At 41.5% G+C, this 23,889-nt stretch overlaps 1 protein-coding gene across 3 annotated transcripts in view; it reads left to right on the top strand.

Annotated features, from left to right (window-relative positions):
• The first annotated feature begins 3,277 nt into the window (after positions 1-3,277).
• Positions 3,278-23,889, top strand: part of TDRD5 (tudor domain containing 5) — a 43,795-nt gene continuing 23,183 nt past the window's right edge. For 2 of the 3 annotated variants that reach the window (XM_042466391.1, XM_042466389.1), the window contains exons 1-10: positions 3,278-3,387; positions 4,707-4,945; positions 6,156-6,587; positions 7,920-8,113; positions 9,714-9,797; positions 10,560-10,616; positions 13,755-13,908; positions 16,980-17,131; positions 19,853-20,073; positions 21,581-21,793. In XM_042466391.1, the coding sequence (XP_042322325.1) occupies positions 4,714-4,945; positions 6,156-6,587; positions 7,920-8,113; positions 9,714-9,797; positions 10,560-10,616; positions 13,755-13,908; positions 16,980-17,131; positions 19,853-20,073; positions 21,581-21,793 (1,739 nt within the window). In that variant the 5' untranslated portion in view covers positions 3,278-3,387; positions 4,707-4,713. The remainder of the gene's footprint in view (positions 3,388-4,706; positions 4,946-6,155; positions 6,588-7,919; positions 8,114-9,713; positions 9,798-10,559; positions 10,617-13,754; positions 13,909-16,979; positions 17,132-19,852; positions 20,074-21,580; positions 21,794-23,889) is intronic. The other variant, XM_042466390.1, reaches the window with a different exon arrangement.

Raw genomic sequence — 23,889 nt, 5'->3', positions numbered from 1 at the left:
AATAGGATATTAATATAGGCATGGCGTATCGATTAATATAAGCTGACCATTATAGGTGCAAAAATACATTTTCTTGAAGATGAGTCTGTAAAATAGACATTCAGGCATAGCTAAAGCAGTAAGATTGTTTTACCTTTGTAACAATGGATGGGGAATATTTTATCTTTCTAATCTTGGAGAATGATTACTTTAGCAATGGTAAAAGCACACAAGATCTAATAACCTTGACCATTAGTTAATTCCAATTTGCAGGGATGTAGTTAATGCAAAAATCTAATGCAAAAAAAATTAAATTTAAAAATCGAATGCAAAAATCAATGTACTGTAATTTCCTACAAATCTTTTTTAAAAAATGGGAGAGCCTTTGCAGAAAAGGGTTGCATAACCTATGGAGACAGCAAGATCCTGGACAATTGCACTGAGCTATGCAGCTATGAAAAAATGAACAAGATCCTAAAGTGGAAAGATGTACAACTGAGCACGAAAGCCATTTCAAGCCATTATGTTCCCCATCACCATGTATGGATGGATGTAAGAGTTAGACGGTGAAGAAAGCTGATAGAAAGAAAATAAACTAATTTGAGATGCGGTGCTGGAGAAGAGTGCTGAGGATACCGTGGATGGCTAAGAAGACAAATAAATGGATTCCAGAAAAGATCAAGCCTGAAATCCCCCTGGAAGTGAGGCTGTCATACTTTGGCCACATCATGAAAAGGCATGACTCCTTAGAAAGACAACGATGCTAGGAAGGGTCAAGGGTAGAAGAAAGAGAGGAAGACCACAAGCTTGATGGATAGACACAATTAAGGAGGCCAAGGGTCTGAGCCTGCAGGATCTGAACAGAACAGTGAAAGATGGTGGGTCTTGGAGGTGTCTCATCCACAGGGTCACCAAGAATCAAGATTGACTCAAAGGTTGTCAACAACAACAAAAACAACAACATGCACACACTCGGTCATGGTGCAGACACATTCTCAGCCGCACTCTAGTTTTATGTCCTGCTAGATGGTGCCATTATGAAGCTTTATTTCTAAGGGACAATGCATGGTTTATGGTTTGAGTGTGGGTCTATGACTCTGTAGGCTAGGGTTTGAATCCTAGGCTCAGCCATGAAACCAGGGTGACCAAACCTCCTCCTTTCCCAGGACATCTACATTTCAACCTGTCTGGGAGGTATTCCAAAATGTCCTTCATTCTGAGCAGGACTATGGAGTTTATCACACGGGGGAAATCCCGTGCAGAAATGGAGGTTTAAACTAGAAAAAAAACCACAAAAGCGGGTTGATTTTCACATAATATAATTGTTAAACTTATGTTAACCCGAACAAAAAGTGGACAGAAAGTAGACAAAAGCCACTCCTTTTTACTTTCGGAAAATCCTGAAAGTAAAAAGGAGCAGCTTTTGTTTACTTTGCATCCAGGCAAACACAAGTTTAACAACAACGTGTGTGAAAATCAACTTGCTTTTGTGTGTTTTTTCCTAGCTTTTAAATCCTGCTTCTCCACGGGATTACTCCCATGTTATAAACCAAGAGGCATGGATTTATATTAATGGGGGCTTCTGCTTTTATTTTGCATTGGCCTACATTTACAGTGCCTTGTCCTCATTTGTGGCGAGGACATGTGCTCACCCTGCATGAATCCCACTGGGTAACCTTTGGCAAAACACACTCTCTCAGCCTCAATGGCAAGCCCCCTATGATGAAGCTTGCCAAGAAAACCCCACGTTAAGGGTCGCCATAACTTGGAAAAGACTCAAAGCCACATAGCAACAACAACAAACTGAAATTATTGGTATCTGAGGGTAGTGAGGGCCCTGTTTTTCCGCATGAGGAGAAACAAAAATGGCGTCGCTTCTTATTAGTGCGTTCTCTGAAGAACGCCCCCCGACAAGGCAAGTGTCCCTCTCAGAATGGGGCAATATTAAAAGATATAGCCATGTTAGTCTGTAGAATCAGTATATAGAAGGCTCTTATAGCCCAATGGTCCCCAAAGTGTGCTCTTTGTAGGCTTGCCATAATTGTCCACTAAAACCTGGGACAAAATGTAGGACAAAACTTAGCCCAAAATGTAAGACATTTAAGAAAAATGGAGGACCTTAAATGTCCTACATTTTGGGCTGAATTTTGTCCTGCAGTTGTCCTACAGTTTGGTCTAGAATGTGTCCTACATTTTGTCCCTGGTAATAGTGGACAATTATGGCAACCCTTTGGACTTCAACTCCCAGAATTCCAGATTTAGCCAACATGGATGAGGATTCTGGGAGCTGAAGTCTGAAATCTCTTAAAGGGCTCAGTTTGGGAACCATTCTATGTAGCCCCTTTGAGATTAACTGAAATAAATAAATAATAATAATAATAATAATAATAATTAGTATTATTATTATTTATACTCTGCTCTAGACGTTGGCAGTATGTACTGTATATGTTGTTGATGTATATTTTATTGTTGTAATCCGCTCAATCCTTTTGAGAGAGGCGGGCTATAAATAAAAATTTGTTATTATTATTATTATTATTAAGCTTTCTTAAAGTCTACTTCCTCAGATGCGCCTGAGGAAGTAGACTGTAGCCTAGGAAAGCTCATGCTGCCCACTTCTTTCTTTCAGTAGCTGCATCCACACTGCAGAAATAATCCAGTTTGACATCACTTCAACTGCCATTTCTCAATGCTATGGAAATCCTGGGGTTTATAACTTTAGGAGGCATTTAGCCTTCTCTGTCAGAGAGCTCTGGTGCCACAAGAAACTACAGTTCCCAGAATTCCAAAGCATTGAGCCATAAATAAATAATAATCAATAATAATAATAATGCCAGTTAAATTGGTTTCAAACTGGATTATTTCTGCAGTGTGGCTGCAGCCAATCTCAAGAATGGGGCAGCAGTGTTGTGCTTGTGCTTTACACACACTCTTGGGGACTAGCATACTGTGTTGCAGTGGTTCCCCAAATTGTGTCCCTGCTTTAAAGGGATTTTGGACTACAACTCCCAGAATCCCAGACTATTGGCCATCGATGGCTGAGGCTTCTGGGAGCTGAAGTCAAAATCTCTTCAAGGGCACACAGTTTGGGGACCGCTGTGAGTGTATTGGTTCCCCCTCAATAATTCCAAGCTGGGGATTGGTCAGTCCTGCCTGTCTGTCTAGAGGCAGCCTCCAATAGGCGCCCAGATCATTTTAATGGCCCCGCCCCTCTCTTTAGTTCTCCAACGGTCTGCGCCCCTTGAGGGCTTAATGCGCAAGGGAGAGCGCGCGCGGAGTCTGTTCTGCGCCTGCGCGGCTGGGCTCGAGCTCTGATTGGCGGGCGAGAGAGGCGCGTGGTTGCAAGCCTTCTTTCGGAGCGTAGTCGCAGCGTGCCTTGGTTCAGTCTGGCTTTTGGAGAGGAAGAGGGTGGGTCGAGGCTGGAGGAGCTGTTGGGAAAGGGCTTACTCCAGGGATGTTGGGTCCTTCCACCCCCTTTGCTCTCTTTTCAGGCCTTATCAATTGCTTTGGGAAAGGCTGGCCCATAAAGCTGCATCCACACTGGAGGAATAACCCAGTTTGGCACCGTTTTAACTCTTTGGGGCTTAAGGCTGTGGAATCCTGGGAGTTGGAGTTTGTTGTGGGGGGCCCCCAAGTTCAAACTCCATTAGCAACTGAAAAAGATACAATCATCCCTCCATGTTTGCGGCTTTGGCTTTTCCAGATTTGATTATTGGCGTATTTGATTAATATGTTTGCTCTAGCAATATCTAGGTTCTCCAGCAGGACTCTATGGCCAGTGTCTGCTAGAATTTGCACTGATACTTCTCTAGGCATTTGTCAAAATTGGCAATTTCTGCAGATGTTGACCATAGAGTTGCACTGTAGGACCTACACACTCCTAGAGAGAACACTACTAGGCATTTGTAGGCCCTTCAGCACAGATATTGACCATAGAATTGTGCTGGAGGACCTATTGCTCCTTCTCCAAAGGTGATGAATTTGCAGCAATGTCATGATAAGAGATGTCCTCTTTCATAGAAAACCAGGTATTCATAACTTCCCAAATGAAAGCAGCTATTTACCTTTGGCTGGAATGAGTGCATATATGCATCTAAGCACCACTATGAAGGTAGACTGGTAATATCAAGATTCAGGGACAATAAAACATGATTACCTTGCTGTAACTTACTCCTTCACTATCCCACAGGTGGCTGGGCTAATGAAAGAGAAGGTAACTGAAAAGACGTTTGTCACGTGTATCTCTTTTGGAGGTATGCTGTTTAAGAGGCCAGAAGCTGTGTCAAAGCTGCGCCCCAGTCTTTAGGATTGGAGAATGGCTTTGACGTGGTTTCTAGCCTCTTAGGATGCATGCATCATTTAAACAGCATACCTCCAAAGTGACCCGAAACAGCTTTATTTTGGCCTGTCTGTACGGGCTCTTGGTTTATGCCAACAATATTTATAGTATTGCTTTTAGGAATCTTTGATGCTGCAGTTTATCTGTGCTCAGGAGGACATATGAGAAAGGAAACAATATTTATTTGCATTCTTTACTTAATCTGTTTAAGAGATGTTGCGTCTCTGAACTTGGAAGACATTTGGTTTAGAAGATTGTTCTTCCTTCTGAGGACACTGTAGCCTCCATCAAATACAAATAGTTCCTTGTCTACAGCTCAGATTATCTGGTAACTTTGGAATTTATTATGACCCAAACAGTATTATCTCTATCTTTTTATGTTCCCCAGTGTAAACATGTCAGATCAAGAACAGCTGATGGACTCCTTGAAGAAGCAAGTGAGGTCGCTGCTGATGCCAGCCAAGGAAGGCCTCACCCCTTTCCAGTTAGAAGAAGACTATAAGTCTCTGATTGGAAAATGGCTTCCTTTTCGGGCCCTTGGTTACCATTCTCTTATGGAACTGCTGAAGGATATGCCTGATGTTGTTAAAATATGCCCTAAAGGAAATGGCAACGTTCTCCTCAAAGGTAGGTGTGAGAGAATGTCTGAAGAGTTATTTTAAGCAAACACACAGTGACTTTAGGCTGGGAGTTACAACAAAGAATTCAACGTGGGCAGAAGGATGTCTATTATAAATATGGCCTGTGGTTTGATGCAACATGTCACAGGCTCTCTGAGTGAAATATATCCTTAATTGCCACTGCAGTGTGATTTGTTAGTACTCCCATTGCTTAAACGTGAACCAATTTTTAGATCTGGAATATTGAAATCTAAGCAAAGGACATTTAATGTAATATTTTGTAGCTTTTAATTTAGATCTCACTTTACTACCTGGAGTATGAAAACTAAGATACTTTCATAATAAAACAAATGTGAGATTTGTACACGTTATGTAAAATCTGACTTAATGTGGATATAGTACATTTTCCTGTCATACATGAAACTAGAGACATTTGTGCTTTACAGAGCGCCCAAAAAGGGCGCTCTGCTGGCGCCGGTGTTTGCTACATGAAGAAGCCGCAGCGGACAAACCGTGCGGCTCCCCTGCGCAGCAAAAACAACCCGCAAAAAGCGGGTTCTTCTTGCGGCACAGTTGTGACACCACGAGACGCCAGTGGCGCACTTGTGGCGTTACAACTGCACTGCAACATGCGGACGCTAATGTGTATAGGGCGCTGCCATTTTTACGTCCCCAGTACGTACTAGGGGTGAGGCCTGATTGGACGCTGTGTCCTCGGCCAACCTCTAGTACTTACTGGGGGCGGAGCAAATTCCCGTCTGTAATGGGCCATTATGTCTATATAACATTAGCAGCCAGCCTTCCATCAAAAAGCAAGCCAAGCTATGTGTCTAATAGTATGGTGGGTATTTTGTTTTACATATGCTACTTATTTATTTAAAGCATATATATCCTGCTTCTCACCCATGAAAGACTTTCAGGGAAGCTAACAGACCTGCCATAAGATGTTCTTTGATCTCATTTCAGACGTAAAGCAAATGGAAGGGTGTTGGGAGTTCCTCTTTACATATTACAGTACCTCTTGTATTGAAATGGAAGGTGCTTGCAGTCTAGATTGTTAGGTACAGTCTGCTTCAAGAAGGAAATCTCTGTGTTTCTATTATTAGCTTTATCTTTTCAATGGTGTTATTAAAGGGCTGACAAAGAGAAAAGGGTAACAGGAGGAAGTGAACACTGACAACATGCAACTCTTGTCATTATGGGCTTTTGTCTTTTAGCTATTGCAGATGAGTGCACCAAGGAGATTGCAAGCTTGGTTGCCAAACAGAAGAGTAGACCTAAGCCACACAGTTCCAGACAGAGGTTGAATTTATCTTTTCTTTCTACACGTCGTGGTGGACTATCTTGGCACTCTCAGGCTTCTCCAAATTTGCCTCGGAGGGGACGGCTTCCTCCCATTCTGCCAGCTATTGTAAAAAGTGAACTGAAGGAGTTGCTGAGGACTTCCCCTGTCCTGCTGTCAGATTTTGACAAAGCTTTTTTCCAGCGCTTTGGACGGACATTTCAATTTGTTCGTTATGGGTTCTTCTCCATGTCAGAGGTGCTGAATGCAGCTTCAGATATCATCACAATTGTTCAAACAAGGACAGGGTCCCTATTGACACTAAAAGATAGTTCACCCAAGAAACAGACAGAAAAGCTTCCCAACGGTAAAATAAAATATTCTTAAATGAAGGCTGGTGCCGGGGAGGGGACTCATGGTTGTTTAGCATCATTAAGTTTCATTTGCCTTACTTCCAAAGTCTATGTACTTGATCAGAGGTGTTTGTTCCTTCCCATCAGTTAAAAGCTTAAACTCTAGCTTCCCAAACTATAGGTCAGTGCCTCTTGGTAGTGACAATCCACTACAGGGCAGGAGGCATCTTGAAGAATCATCTATTTCAGTGATGGTGAACCTTTTAGAGGCCGAGTGCCCAAACTACAACCCCAAACCCACTTATTTATTGCAAAGTGTCATGTCCCTCTGGCTTTCTAGTAACTGACTCTGGCAAACTCTGTGCTGGGGTGACGGCACATGTGTCCACAGAGAGGGTTCTGAGTGCCACCTCTGGCACACGTGCCATAGGTTCGCCATCACTGATCTATTTCCTTATGAGGAACAGTAGTCGGTGGTGGTGGATTAAATTCTTCCCTGGGAGCATGATTTGCCTCCCCCCCCCCAGACAATAAAAAGATGTTTAGCCGGGTGTAGTTACAGAAAGGGACATCTTAGCTCCAGTTTGAGCGGTGGTTTAAGCAGTTGATTGGGTCCTGTTGCCAAGCAAGAGTTAATGTGAGGGAGAAGGGTCTATTGTATTAAAATAATTTGTTCTGTTACAGAAGATCTTGTGCATACTGTTGGTTGCACACCTCGTTGCAGTGTACAGTGTACATACTCCTTCAGCTAGATGATAGATATAAGCAGTTCCCAGCAGCTGGAGTAAAGAGATGGTGCAGTTTTCCAGGTTTAAAATTTGACAACCTTGAGCCATAATTGTATATGCACCTATCTTTGCATAAACCCTGTTGAAGTAACTAGGGCATATGTTGGAGTAGACATGCATATGATTGTACTAGATGTCTGTTAAAGGTAGTGTTGTTGCTAAGTTATGTTCATATGATCAGATGCTTTATAGCACTTATTAGAATTCTTTATTTCCCTCATGAAACTCAGAAAAACATGCTAATGTTCATATTTAGAAAGACTCTGACATAAGCTAGCGTTTTCTTTCCGAGGTGTGATTTTTTTTCTCACTTGGAAACAAAATGCTGTTTCTTGTTCTAAGCCTCATGCAGTTTAGTTGATGGCAGAATTCTCTAGAGATAAATTGAGAGGCACTGGCATTATGCTCAACTGTTGGCCTATATCAAGTATTTGCTTAACAGGAGAAAGTGTATGATAATGTATATGAGACTTCCAGTGTTACCTGATTAGGGAAATAGAAAATCATGGCTGCTGAAGTTATAGCTGAAATCTTTTTTTTGGCTTCATTATGGTGAAGCAGTAATTCAACCAGATCAGAGCAAGCAGATTTTGGCTACTACTGTGGAAACACCTGTAGTGAATATAACTTCTCTGGCACCTGGCCTGTCTATGAATGACCAAAGTGAGACTCCAAAGGAGGAATCTGCTATTTCTGTACCAGAATTGAAAGTGGAACCCCCACTAGTGAAATCTGGAGAGAGAATAAAACAAGTAAGTTGTAAAAGTATTGCACTACAAGTGGCTATAGTATGGGAAATTTCAGGGATATTATATGTTAATGAATTTGAGAAAGCTTAAGGAGACATTTCATGGTGTTCGTTTCCTTACTCTTGGTTTATATGGAATGGTGCTATATGAGGATTTAAATTCTAAGGGTGTGGTGAGGGAAAGGGGTGGCGGGAGCCTTTAGTCAAAGTACAGTTGGCCCTTCTTATACACAAATTTTTTATACAGTGGTGCCTCGGGTTACGAAAGTAATTCGTTCCGCGGCCGCTTTCGTAACCCGAAAAGCCTTCGTAAGCCGAATTGCCATAGGCGCTAATGGGGAAAAGCCGCGATTCCGTGCGAAAAAGCCGAAAAAAGCACCAAAATTTTTTTCGTAACCCGAAAAAACATTCGTAACCCAGAACAATTATTTCCAATGGGATTTTTTCGTATCCCGAAAATTTCGTAACCTGGGTATTTCGTATCCCGAGGTACCACTGTACATGGATTCAAGGATCCATGGTTTCAAAATGTTAAAAAAGTATAAATTTCAAATATCAAACCTTGATTTTCCATTTTTTATAAGGGACACCATTTTGCTAAGTCACTATATTTAATGGGACTTGAGCATACCCGGATTTTGTTATACATGGGGGATCTTGGAACCAAACTCCACTGTATACCAATGGTCCACTGTATTGGTGCTCAAGAAAGACAAGGGGAAGCAGCCACTTTTAGGATCAAGGTGGGGATGATGCAAATTTGGATGTTCCCAAATTTGTTTTATTGTGAAGCTTCCAGTGTAAATTTAATATTTTCCTAAAATTCTTGAAAGGCAAGGTTTACAAAAATGAAGCCTAGTTTACGTACACTGACAAAGGACCCCGGTCAGTTGTGTCTCTGTTGTCCATTCTGTTGTCCAGCAACAAAATCTTTGTTTACCGTATATACTCGACTATAAGTCGATGACATGTATAAGTCGAGGTCAGGTTTTGGGGTCAAAATTACGGATTTTTATATGACCCATGGGTAAGTCGAGGGTAAAACTTAGGGGCATTTAATGAAGGATGTAAAAGATGAAGTAAAGGAAAACAATGCCAAAGAACTTCCAGAATTTCAGCAGGCATAACTACAGTATTTGTTTTCATACTAAAGGCTGGGAGAAGAGGGAGAGGATGAGAGAGAAGAAGAGGGTCAATGCTTCCAGGACAGATTAAACTCTTGCCTTTCACCATATTATACACACACACACACACACACACATTGACCCAGGGATAAGTTGACTCAGGTTATTTTAAATCAATTTTTAACCTAGATTTCTAGACTTACACATGAGTATATATAGTAGATAAGTTTTTGGTTTTTAAGGTTGTTTGCTGCTGTAGTAAGTTTTAGTTGATGGTTCTCATTCCTTTAATTTTTGTTTGTTTCTTTAACGGATATGTTTTAACTAATGCTTTTTATTCATGTGTGTTTGTTTTAGTTAATGCTATACAGTGTTTTATCATCAATGATTTGAGCTCTGTTTTCAATTGAAAGATGGGTTATAGATTTAATACATATTCTCACTCTTTGGATTTCTGTGTATTCCTCCCCTCTCCCTAAGCTACAAAAAGACATGAAAACAGTACTTGCCAATAAAGGACCTGGAGGGGTCGTCAGCTCAGAACTCAAGGAAAAAATAAAAACGGTAAGTCTACTTCATTACATCTTTTAAGACAAGACTGGTTGTGAAAAAAATATATCAAAGGCCCTGTACAGACAGGCCCTTTGCAGTTCACCCATGACGTGTTAGGGTTGCCTTGGGGCGGCACGTGCCCACATCCCACAACCCTAGCACGTGACGAGGGTGTCGCAGCTGTGCAGCACCACCCACACGGTGCGCACAGCTATGATGTCGCAGCTGTGCAGCGTTCAGACAGCGCTGCGCAGCTGCGATGTCATCGGGACGTCTTTGTAGGTTTGCAAGCAGCCGCTTTTTAATGTTCCTTTGTTGCTGCGCAGCAGTGTCACACAGTTTGGTTGTTGCAGTGCTGCTGCGGAGCAAAGAGGCGCCTCTTTCTGGCGGTCTGTACCCCGCCAAACCATGGTATGGTGCTAAAAGAATGAGCTTCAAAGAACCATTAAATTCATATTCTTCCTCCTCCTCATGTTGGTTTCCTTTCTCACCTGTCTCCCTGGTTTGTGTTAAGCAATGCCTTACCAGTCCATCTTCATTGGTAAACTATGGTTTATAATATAAGCTTTATATATTTACTCTGCTAATTAAGATTGAAACTAAGGAAGAATGCCTGAATTAATTTAGCTTCTAATGCTAACCTTCTCTGTGAATAATATTTAAGAAATCATGGAGCATCCAAACTGTATATACTGTAGCTCTGTACAAATTTATAATGAACATTTAAGTAAGAATAGCAAACAGTTTTTCCTTATATGTTTGTTCTAAATTTAGATTGTTGCACAGTACCCAGAAGGCTTGCTTGCTTCCAAGTTGTCTCATGAATTTGAGGTAAGTACAGTCTTCTTAGCTAATGACATGTTTACAATTTGCCTTTACTTCTTTACTGGTTTGCATCCTATCCTGGACCTGGGGAGGCATCTATCACTACATCCATGCAAGGTGCTTCAGGATGGTGACTCTCAGCTTTATCCTCCCTTTGATGTAAGAAGGTGATTGGTATGCCACTCTCAACTTGAAGGATGCCTGCTACCACATTTCAGTTCAGTTATCCCACTGATGGTTTCTCTGCTTCACCATAGGGAAGTTAGCTTACCGTGAGTTCTCCACTTTGATTTCAGCACCACTCCCTGTATCTTTATAAAGATCATGGCAGTGGTAGCAGCCTTCCTGCAGCAGCAGAGTGTCATCCTTTACCCATATATAGACAAATGGTTAGTTGTTACCCTCACTAGGTGTCAGCTGTTGGACATAGGTGTCATCCTGAGCCTTCTCAAGTGACTGGGCTTTGTCTTGAACTAGGAGAAGTCTCAATTGGCTACCACTTAGAGCATAAAGTTCACTGGAGTGATACTGGATTCGAAGACCTAGTTGCTTTTCTTCCAGATGACCAGTTCTCAGCATTTTGTTGGTTGGTCCTCCATCACCTCTGCTGCAGGAAACGCAGGGCCAGACAGGTACAAACACTTTTGGGTTGCCTGACATGCACCACATTGGTCATGTACTATACCAGACTTTGAATGAGACCTCTGAAAGCCTAATTCATTTCTCAGTTCGATCTGTTTTGAGGCTCCCCTATGAAGTGACTCTCCATCTGAGGACTGTTCAGTATTCTTTCAAGTAGTGCTTGAAGGCGGCCAACATCAAGAGTGGGATGCCTTTCTCTCCTCAGTCTCATGTGCTCATCACAACCAATGTTTTGATAATGGGGTGAGGGACCCACCTTGATGACTTCTTGGTACTGGTTCTGTGGTCACTGGAAGAAAAGTCTTTTCACATCAGCACCTTTAAACTATTAGCAGTGGAGAAGGCATTTTGGTCCTTTGAAGTTCTTTTGAGGGGCAAAGTTGTGCAGATGCTGACTGATAACACCAAGGTCATGTACTACCTCAACAGGCAAGGGGGTACACAGTTCATGATGCGGGGCTAACATCAGAAGGATTATGTAACACTCTAGAACAAGGATAGGCAACCTTTTTGAGCCAGGGGCCGGGTTGCTGTTCCTCAGACAACTGGGGGGGCCGAACTCAAAATGGCACCCGGAGCGGCGCGGAAGCTGCGGCGGGGCAACAATCGGCGGCAGGACTGGGCTGGGGCCGGTCCCAAGGCCTCGCCGGGCTGGATCTGGCCCGAGGGCTGTAGATTGCCGACCCCTGCTCTAGAAGGTTCCAAAAATGCACTGCACAGGCACAGAATAACCCATTTGTGTGAGTTCACTTGAAGTATTGACAGTTACAGGTATGCAACCAGTTCATGTTGGACTCTCACAGAACATCCATGGTGAAAATATCAAAGACCACATGAAAAACATTGTGTCACTGATATTGAAGGAAATATGTTAACCATTCCTCTACAGTTCTTGTAAAGATCCTGGAGTTCTTGCAGACCAGGCTTGACATAGGCCCCAAACTCAACACTCTCAGGTCTGAGACTTCTGCTTTTCCTTCTGTGCTGTTATCCTTAGCTAAAGGCCACATTTCCTCCCATCATCATATTAAAAGATTCCTCATAGGTGCTTCCTTTCCTTCCTCTCCAGTACTACATCGGTTCCCACCTGGAACCTCCACCTAGTCCTCAAAGTACTTACAAACTCCCCCTCAGTTTAGACTTGTTTACCTTCAAGTCCACTTTCTTGGGGCTATTATCTCTACCAGGCGGATGTTGGAGCTCAGGGCTGAATCCATACACTGTTGAACCTTTGAAAGTGTCTCAGTTACTATGACCTTGGCCTGTGTTCCTGCCCAAGGTCAATTCATGTCTTTCGCCAGTCACACTCCATCTCCTTGTATTTCTTCTGTCCTCACTCTTCCACTCATTCAAAAAGCTCTGGCACAAGCTCAGTGTTCAGTGACTTTTGAAAATATATATTTGGTGGCTCTGCATTCTAAGATCGGAAAGTTACTCAGGATGCTAATCTACTCTACTCTAATCTATCTTCATTCTAGGGAAGACCTAAAAAGACTGGTGGGAAGCTAAGGAGAAGGACATCCCTAAGAGTACCTCACAGTGGGGTCAGGATAGGTAGACAAAGAGGGAGGGCACTTTAGGTCACTCGAACTATCTAACTCTTATTACTACTGCCCACTCAGAGACATTCTTGTTGTTGTACTTCTAGCATTTCCTTCCTTTCCTCTGATGCTATTCTGCTTTATTTGTACGAATTTCCTTTCACTCTCTCTTCCCTACTATGCCCTGGCAATGATACAGAACTGGAGATAGAACCAGGAGAGGGGGAATTGAGTTATTTTTCCTGTCAAATGACCCTAGCATAATCTGCATAGTCTGGGTGGCAACAGGACATTATCCACTTCTGGATGTCTTCTTTTTCAGCAGAAAAGAATGAACTTGCACAGTAAGTACTCACTGTGCTAGTTTTATCCACAATTCGGCTAAATCTTTGTGTGAAACATGATAACAAAGGTATCTTACATTTTCATCAGTGTTAGTGGCCTGATTCTCTTCTCAGGCTGCCCACTCAAGACACTGAGGTGCCAGTAGTGACAAATTGCTGCTCTTGGTGACCCTGACCATCATCCTGTCTTTCCTTACTCTTTGTTCTTCATGCTGTAGCAGTTGTTGCTGTCTTGTGTCATATTTCCTCGCTTTGACTTCCTCAACATTGCACCATTATTGCCCTTATTGTCTCGAGTACCTTTCCTTTAAAGATATGCTGGTTGCATCAAGATGCTAGAGTATCTTCACTGAGACTTGTCACTGTATGTAAAGACACACCAGCCTGAGTGAGCCCTTCATTACAGGGAGGATCTTCAGAGTAGGTAGGTAAGTGAGGCAAGGCAATGGGAGGGAGGAGAAAAGTGGTAGCAAGATAGCATCAGGGACATTTTTCCTCCTCCTCCAGAAGTTAATGTGCTCAATCTTCCACCGTAATATTAATATAATAATGGAAAATTAAGCCAAGGAGAAAATGCTGCAGGTTTCTTTGACTTGTAATACTTTCTTTCCATCTAGGTGCATTTTAAAGAAGCATTGCCAGTAAGGGAGCTGGGCTTCTTAAACCTGATGGAGCTCATTGGTGCTCTTAGCGATACTCTCTATATTGAATGCAAAGAAGGGGAAAAAGACTGGCTCATCTTTGACACTGATTCACAGCGGTTAAAAGATGGTATGTGAGGGACACTACATGTGCAAGTTCTTCCAGGAAGAGCAAGTGCATTGAGCCAAACAACCAAGTGTTATCTCTGTATCATTTGTAATATAAGCATATATTTGAAGTGTGTTGAATGCTCCCTCTTCTGCCTTAGCAAACAGTATACTGTATTTGTGTGTTAGTCATTTCACATTTGGGAGTCAAGAGTCATACATTGTAGCAGATGCTTCTTGTTTTTATACAGACTGTACATTGCCTGAACTTGTGGGCTGTGATTTCCAAAAAGTCCTTATTCTGGTATCCTGGGGGAATCAATGTTTATCAGTGAAGTTGAAGGCTTTCATGGCAGGTATCCATAGTTTTTTGTGCATTTTTCGGGCTATGTGGCCATGTTCTAGAAGGTGCCAGCCACAGATGCTGGCGAAACGTCAGGAACAAACTCTTCTAAAACATGGCCACATAGCCCAAAAAACCCACAAAAAAATTCATAAAAATATTCCTGCACATTGCTAAATGTCACCACATAACAAAATTTGATAGAATGATGGATTGATATATTATGAACAGTTAAGTACTTACCAAGTCATCACCCTGGCAGCTTCCTTAGAAAGGCTGCCTTGAAAGAGCTTTCATTCACATATATGTTATCTTGTCTGTCACGTCCAATGCACTTATGTGGAGTGAGATTAGGCCAGAATTCCACTGGGTCAATATAAATTATAACCAGATAACGAGAACACAGAATTGCCCTGAATTTCATGGGTAAAGAATGCCCTATGTGCTGTAATAGGTAGTTTCTAATAAGTTGTAGTTGCAAGATGGGGAAATTGGTCCTCTAAATGCTGGGTTTCAACATCCCAACTAACTTTGTCAATGGTCAGGGTAACAAATATATCCCAGCTTTATCTGTAGAACCACAGCTCCCCCAGCTTTGCTGTCAACTATCTGTAGTAAGAATACTATCATGAATTGAGTCTGACTTCACGGACAAGGTGGAGTGTTGACTCCAGGGAGCCTGCATATCTAATCACAGCTGGACAGTTGGCATAGTTTTATTTCTATTGTTTTGGATGTTTGCCTATGAAATCAGTACCTGGGTGAAATATACTTCAGATACTGGCAAGACTGAAATAAGGGGCAACCCTGTCTGTAATATGTTCTCTTGCTCCTCTTTAGGCCAATTTTGATCCATGTGCAGAATAATTTTGTACCTACAGTTTAGTAGCATTGATGCAATTATGTTAATTTAATTATTCTAGTGCTTGACATGTTGAACTTCCGGTCTCTAACACTGGCCTGGAGATTTTTATGTTCTGATGAAATAGTTCTGAAAATCTGGAATGACTAAATCTTCCTTCTGACTGACTCTTCAAGACATTTGTCCTAAGCATGCAGGGTATTGGCTGCTTTCAAATGATGTTTTGATTGTGCAACTGACTTAATTAATTCCCAGAATGGGGAGGCGATGTGTGTTGTGTGCAAGTGTGTGTACACCAGACAATGACATCTTCTGTTCTTTCGGTATGGTGAAAGAGGCACCCAGATTTGGCTTGAACAAGGGTCATGTGAGAAGAGGGACAGAAACATGTATCTAAGGCCTTAGCTTCTTCCCAGTTCTTCCCCTTGCCTTCACCCAGGTTAGATTTCACCACTCTCAGGTTCCACCACTCTCCATGCTGTTAGCCCATTTGAATCCTTCCACTTTTACCATACATTATAAACTGAACAGGTTTATCTCTACAGAAGCCACCTTTGTAGGTGTATTCCTTTGGTAGGTGCTTTCCCTGGCAGGTTGTCCCTTTCTAGACTGGCCACCACTTTGCCTTAGGTCAGATCGTGTGTGGTTTTATCATAATCCTGGATATTTCCTTATTGCATGCAGAGAATGGCGTGTTGGATACTTACTACAGCAGTCTATTTTTGCAAAAGAAGGATTTAGTATCTTTGACTAACTAGCTGGTTTTGTTGTCCTCCAAAGTTGTGGTGACTCCTTTTTTTTGTCTTGAGTCTGGCCAGTCCTTTGTTGACACTTCTTTTGCTCTTTCTTCCTCTGGCTCAGCTATAGCTAACAATTAGGGGAAGAGCTAAAACTCTGGGTTTAAGCTTGTGTTCCTCCTCTCACCTGACCCTTGACTAACCTGGGTGTTAACATGAGATAATCCAGTACTGGATGGCTTCTTCTTACACATACAATAACAGTCTTCCATAGTAAGCACTCAATATGCCATTTTCAGTCTCCCAATGGCTTTTTCATTATTTTTCCTTACCACAAAAATTCACCCTACTGGAGGAGGACAAAGTACACAGCATGGGAAGTTGTCAGTTCATCATTGCATATTTACTTGCATGTGTTAATGCTCCATTGATTGTTTTTGTGGGTTTTTGGGGCTGTGAGGTTGTTCTATTGAAGAGTTTGTTGCTGGCATTTCGTCAGCAGCTATGGCTGGCATCTTCAGAGAATGCTGGCATTGAAGAGAGTGGAATATATATATATATATATATATATATATATATATATACTCTGTTGGTTAAGAGGAAGTGATTTGCATGTTAATCTGTGTTTCTTCTCAACCACCAGTATATATACCCCACTCACTTCCATGCCAAGATGCCAGCCACAGCTGCTGGTGAAATGCCATGAATAAACTCTTCAAGAATACGACCTCATAGCCCCCAAATCCCACAAAAAACTATGGATACTGACCGTGAAAGCCTTCATTGATTTCTTCTCAGATGTTAAAGTCTGTAGTCCAGACAATACACTATGTTAGTCGAATAAAGTGTGCTTAACCTGATACCTCTAGTTTTCGAGAAAACAAACTCACAGGGTTCCAGTCTGGAACAGACTTTTAATCCAGATCAGAGCCTCGTACTAACTTTTGGCTGAAAATTGGTCCTTGCTTAACTGTTACTTTGCTGTTTATCCTTAAAGCTCTATGACAACTAGGTAGGGGACAATTTTCTGCAGAAAATCAGTTAAATAGTATTTTTGAAATATGTGACTCGGTTTGGCTTGGTTCTGTATCTCTTGTATAGTGTTACTGTGTCTAAATTCCCTTTCATATAAATGTATATTGTTTTTACAGATGATGAAGAAAATGATAAGACAGTCCAGTCTGATCCCTTAGTGCAGGAGAACATCTCTGATGAGCACAGGCTGCCTTGTTGGGACTTTCCTGTTGAGGATACTAAAAGTCTGGAGACTAAGTTCAGTATAGTAACAAAGATGGTGACACCGGTAGGGTGGCGTTACAATAATATTATGATAAAAAGGATCCAACAGATAACTAACCATTCATGGTCTTTATTATGTTAGAGTTTTTTTTAAGGTGGTGGTATACAGTTTTTAAATGATTATGCTTGTAAAGGAAAACCTCTGCAACCAACAGCCTAGCTTCTCCATTTCAGGGTTTTCTTTGAACAGTATGGCTGTGCTGATCCTCCCATTTGCACAATAAAGACTGTGTGCCTCAGTTTCCCCTTCCATTGATATGAGCTCTAAGGATTCTCTGGTGACTTCTTACCTCTGTCCCATTGAGGACCAATTGCCACTGATCAAGTCAGCTTTTATACCAAAGCTGGGCTGGGATCCCTGATGGAGAACAATTCAATCAGTATGGACTGATGACTCCCATGTCAGTGCGTAACTAACAATAGGGTTTAAAAGAAGGCATCCAAGATGCTGAGTCCTTTCACCAAAACAGAGTTAACACATTAAATAACCGATCTAAAGTTCAGCCCAAAGGAGTGGATTCACCACTGCACTGGCATGGAAGCCACCAGCTACCATTAGGTTTACTCCAAGAGTTTTTTGTGGGGTTTTCAGTGTTTGACGTCCTGTTTGTAAACTGTTATTTTAGCAGGTTCCCCTAAAGAGGTGTTAAAGAGTTGTGAGCATTCTGGTGTTCAGGAGTGGAAACCATGTCGTTCTCCAGATACTGTTGGATTGCAATTTCTGGGAGCTCTAGCCAATGTAATTCATTGGAGGAATGCTGTGAGTTGCAATCCAACGACATCTGGAGTGATGACTGATTCCCACCTGTATAGTAGGCTGTCTCACAATGTATTTAAAGATGTTTGCACTGATTCATTCAGTCCTTTGTTCAGTCTGTACATTTTATTTCATGCAGTGCTCCTTGTTCATGAAATTTACCTTGAATATGTATGTGAAATTCTTCTGTGTTTGGGGACTCCATGAGTGATACCAGTGATACCAGTTTCATGAAATAGAGTGTGTGAGGGTTATTCTAAGTAAGGGAATTTTATAGCAAAAGAATACCACTTTGTGATGGACCAGCCTGTTCTCCAGGCACAGACAGAAAGTATAATTTACAGAGCCAAGTTAATTCAGTCAAACCAGGAAAATAAATCAAAAACCTGATGCCATTGACATACATTTTCCTAATCTTACTCATACATGATATGGGATTTGTAGTCCTTGATGTTTCTGGATAACTGGGAGCCTGGACTTATCCAGCTCTACCAGCCTCCTGGTTCCAGAGCTACTGGTTAGAAGCCTCTCAAGGCAGAGACAAAGGCAGATGGGCCAAAGCCTCATGTTGTCTGTAGGCCTTTTAAAAAACCTCCTCTCAGAACCGTCTTGAAGGATTGCAATTCACCCCAATGGCTCATCTCAGTGGACAGTTGCCATCTCATCCCCTGTGATGTAAATCCCCATTAAAATGTAACTGAATTTCCTCCCACATTTAACCCTTTGTTATTTGGGTAGGAGGGTCTGATAAATGGACTCCCATTTATCTCAGGAGGTTAACTTGATAAAATGTTTTTATTTACTATGTTCATAGTAGAGATATGTGTTCTAGTGATACAGAGGGGAGGGGTGGGCATATCCAAATATTCAAGAGCTTTGTGGCATGGTAAAACAGAAGCTCTGTTTTTCTTTGCCACAGAAAATAAATAGTTAATCTGTATGCAAGTTTAAAACCAAATACACAATGGAAAGAGAGGGGAAGGGTTTGCCACCGCTATATATCAGATGCCTGTAATACTTAAACAGTCAAAATTATGAAAAATAGTGGTCCTATTTTCTTTTCCTGTACCTCCTGCCCTGTGCACTACTTTGGGAATTATTGGCACTTGGAGCATGATTGAAAACCATTCATCTTGAAATGCTGTTAGACCCTAACTAACTAACCATCCAAATTATGAAACCAGCATGGTGTAGTTGTTTGAGCATAGGATTACGGCTTTGGAGATCAGGGTTTGAATTCCTGCTTGGCCTTGTAAACCTGCTGAGTGACCTTGGGCAAGTCATCTCAGCCTCATAGAAAGGCAAAGGCAAACCATTGAACAAATCTTTCCAAGAAAACCCTGTGATAGGGTCACTTTAGGATCGCCATAAGTTAGAAACAACAAGGCACACAACAACAGCAACAAGATATCACATCCATTGGTGGTTTTCTTATTCATTGTAACTTGCTTGTTATTGCTTGGATCTAACAAGGATCTGTGCATTACTCTGAGTAAGCATTGCACAAGTCTAAAAACTTATTTTCTTTTTCATTGTATGGCAAATGAGATAGAGAGAGAAAAAGAAAGATGCATTAATATTTCAGTGAAAACATGTAGTATTTCAGTGAAGGCATGTAAACCGCACAGGGAGTGCTAGTTCACTGATAAGTGGTATAGAAATGTACTTGCTATTTCTAATGGAGAAATTCTTTTCTGAGTTTTCTTTGATCTTTGGTTGAGAAAAATGCAGGATAGATGGAGTGAAAGGGAGATGGATGGCCTGTGTGTTGTATGACACTGTATAATCCTTTCATTGAGTGTCAGGGCAGCTGCATTCCGTGCTGTGTTTGTTTTATTAGGAGGGACAATTGCAGGATTGGAAAGAAAGGTGTATGTCTTCAGGCAACTAGGATTCAATAACCATGGTAGCATATCTTGGATCTTACATCAATATGCAACTTCATTAATTTTCCCTTGTGGTTTGCAGTACCTGGGTATGGAGAAGTCTTGCATTATGCAGGAGCTCATGGAAAAAGAAATCCCACCTGATGCTGCCCAAGACAGAAGTCTTTATAGTCTTCCTGAGTTTGAAACCAGTGCTTTGGTGGGAGTATTTGTGGAACACATTGTGTCTCCTTCACAATTCTATGTCCGAATCTTCAGTGCAGAAACGTCTGATAAACTAGAAGACATGATGATTGAGATGAGGTGAGGAACACTTAGCCATATTTGTTGCATTAGCGATCTGGAGGTGGTATGTATACTGGCTAATCTTGTAGAGAGAATGAGAATCTTATCTGTTTTTGTATGTTTGTATATTTGTGATATGTTCATATTTACTCAAAACCATAAATTACAAGAATGTCATAACTCATATATCCAGTAATACAGATAGTGGACAAGAACTGGGTAATTAAATAACAACCGGGAGTCATGTTCGGGTTGGATGAAGCATAAATAAAATCAATAGTAGTAATGAGATTAACTCTTATGGAGATCAAATTTCTTGATATTCTGCCCAAGGCCTCCAAAGCCTACATTCATTGACATAATTTTCTGATTTCAGCCATTTTTGTTTTTGTGCTAATCTGTGCTAGTATACATGCTAATCCCATAAAACAAGAAATATCAAAGACAGAGGAAGGGATATTTTTACATATTAGGAACAAAGGTTGCCAACGTTTGACAAGCAGAAAAATCTCCCTCTTTACAGAACACACATGTGGATTGTCTTACAAACAATGACTTCATACAGTACAAGTAAAGATGATCAATGTATTGACAAGATTTGGTTTCTGACATTAATGGTCATCTATGTATTAGCTGTTTGATGCAGATTTAGATAATCCAGTTTCAGAAAGGCACACAAGTTGGCTTTCCAGCCGGCTTGCCCAAAGGTGGGGAGGAAACCCATCAGGTACCCCATGGAGGAAGGGATGCAGGGATGGCAAGGGAAACCCACCTTCACCCGTGGGTCACTTACCCCCTGATTTGGTCCTTCTTCTCCAGGACATGCCCTTCATTTCAGCCTTATGTCCATTTCAACCTTCTGTAACATGTTCCTCCCCCTCCTCTGCCCCCCCCACAAGTTTGTCAAAAGTCCGGGCTTCCGCTTACTGACGGATGATTGACATGCATTTAGATGGGGCGCAACTAGTGAGGATGACAACTGTGCCAAAAAGAAGTGATAAGGGGAAAAATGCTTTCATAGTGGGAACCAGGGACCTTTTGGAATCGATTTCCAACACGAAGAGAGGGCGAATCAGGAATCAATTTAAACTGCAAGTGGGAATAACCCCTTTGTCAGGGTAGTATTGTGCCAAGGAGCAGTCTCAAACTGTGAACTTGATCTTCCAGACATGTACAACTCCTTCCAGGTTATGCTGAATACCAATTCCTTACTTAGATCTTTTACTGACCAGCAGCTCTTCCCATCTTTTGGGGGGTGGAACACACTTCCTTGGAGTGTAGTGGAATCTCCTTCCTTGGAGGTCTTTAAACAGAGGCTGGATGGCTATCTGTCGGGGATGCTTTGACTTGGATTTCCTGCATGGCAGGGGATTGGACTGGATGGCCCTTGCGATCTCTTTCTACTCTGATTCTATGATTCTAATGTTATTTTTAATGTGCAAGTGTACACATGTGACTGGAGAGGATTGTGTTACTCATGTGTTAAATTGTACTATTAGTGATACATTTGAATTCTGTCTTGCAGAAGATGTTATTCTTGTAAGAATGTAGCTGACCGTTACACCATACCTGAAACCTTAATCCAGCCTGGCCAGCTTTGTTGTATAGGGAATTCGAAAGGCAAATGGTGGTACCGTGTTATTATTCATCGAATAGTTGATGACCAAAAAGTGGAAGTATTTTACGCAGACTTTGGAAATATGGGTATAGTCCAGAAATCTGACCTAAGGTTTCTCAAGTAAGTAAGTTTAGTGTTAGCTTCTCATTAATATTACATAGCTAGTTGTTGTGGAACATGTGAACACATAGAAGAGTCTTTTATGGCCTCCTGGTATTTATTTACAAATTATGGATTAGTTTAAAATCTTATGGTAGAGTCAGGGTACTTCTTTTTTGAATGAATTTTTAAATCTTTACTTAGCTGTAAAAGTGTATGCCATTAAGCTTTTACAAAGTACCATAATGTAGGGAGATCTTGTAGCACCTTTGAGACTAACTAAAGAAAGAAGTTGGCAACATGAGCTTTTGTAGACTTAAGTCTACTTCCTCAGATGCATTTGGATGGGGAGGAAGTAGACTTAAGGGGGAGAGGAAGTAGATTGAGGAAGTAGACCTAAGTCTACGAAAGCTCATGCTGCCAATTTCTTTCTTTAGTTAGTCTTTAAGGTGCTACAAGATCTCTCTACATACTGATACTACAGACTAACACACGGTGGTATTTTGAAAAGTACCATAATTTTAGTGCTTCCACCTTGGCTTGTCCTGATAGTTTGTGTCATCTGGCAATTTGAGAAAGAAGATTTAAGCATGCATTGGTACTAGATGTATGACAAAATAATCATGTGAGTTTTTTGAGGTGATATTTCATGATATGTTTTTTCTCATCATATGCTCTGTTTTCACCTGCTCTTGTAACCATGATTCCTCTCAGTTTGTATTTGATTTAGGTAGAAAACAAATGGGAAATCACAATGTATATTCACGTCTTAACTGAACATTTGTTTTATTTGGGACCAAGCCTCTTTATGGGGTATATCAATGCCAATGCTTAGTTTTCTCTCCAAGCTCAGAGGCCAGCTGATCTGGAGAGGGCTGTGTGTTTCCCAGGTGGAAAGCAGTTTCTTATATCAAATTCTGGAGGAACTCCTCTCATCCCAGCCTCCAGTTTCATTTCTGGAATGAGGCAAGAACCTTCTGGGCTCTCATCTTAGTGAAAAGAAAATGTTCCTTGGTAGACGTCAAAGACAGAAGCCAGTAGTTTGTCCTTCTATTGTACAGGGGTATATACTGGTTGTCTTGAAAGCAAGAAAAGAAGCCCTCCACATCTCATCATTCACATACATTTGAGTAGCAAGGCCCCTTAAACAATAGGGGGAAGAGTACAAGTGCAAATGAGGACAACAGTAAAGCCATATACCAGTGAAGTAGCAAAAAAATATTTCTCTTGGCAGCAGAGCTGCAGTGCCCACTTATCAGAGATAATGATTTCCACTCTAGCCCTAGATGCAACAAGAGATCTGACTGAGAGAAGTGGGATTATTGCTCAGGCCCTGGAAATGGGCAGATTGATACAACATTAAGACACTAGCAGCTGTATAGTATGCTCAACAGATATATATTTCAAGATGGGAGCAGGGTTTATGTTCAATTTTTAGTCCAGGGGAGCTATGACTAGGGAACATGTACTTCATTCTGGACAAGAAAAATCTGAACAAACACATCAAGAAGGAGGTGTTTCTAATGGAAATGCTGAAGTTTAACAACCAAAGCCTCAGGAAAAAAGAATTATCCATATACTGCAAAGTGGGGCTACCCTCATAACCTCATAATGTACCCCCCCCCCATACACAAACAAGTGATTGTGCTTCCATTATTTTGCTGGATCCACTTCTGAGCTTTCCCCTTTGGCTTAACTATTGCTCTTAAGGTATTCACTAAATGAAAGCCCCTATAGCTGTTCTCACATAGCAGGGAGGTTTCAGTCCAGGCATACCTGTATGGAACTCCTTCCAGAACCGTTACCTGCAAAACACTGGGTTTGCAGGGCAATCTGAAAATGAGCACCTTAATACCATCCCACAGCCCCCATTTCCTCAGTTCATAGCACCCATGTTGCCATTCTCCATTCATCAGACCAGATGACTTGCATGACACAATCCAGGATATACCTACAGATATGGGCAGAATATATGTGGCAAAATATGCCTACAAATAAAAGCATACAGTACAAGGATACAGGACAAAACCAGACGGAATCATCTCAGTAGGCTCCATGGAAAAACCTATGAATATCACTATAATTCAGATATATGCACCAGCCATAGAGGCAGAAGA

This window comes from Sceloporus undulatus, chromosome 4 (genome assembly GCF_019175285.1).
Source record: "Sceloporus undulatus isolate JIND9_A2432 ecotype Alabama chromosome 4, SceUnd_v1.1, whole genome shotgun sequence".
Lineage (NCBI taxonomy): Eukaryota > Metazoa > Chordata > Lepidosauria > Squamata > Phrynosomatidae > Sceloporus > Sceloporus undulatus.
This window is presented reverse-complemented; position numbering and strand designations above follow the sequence as displayed.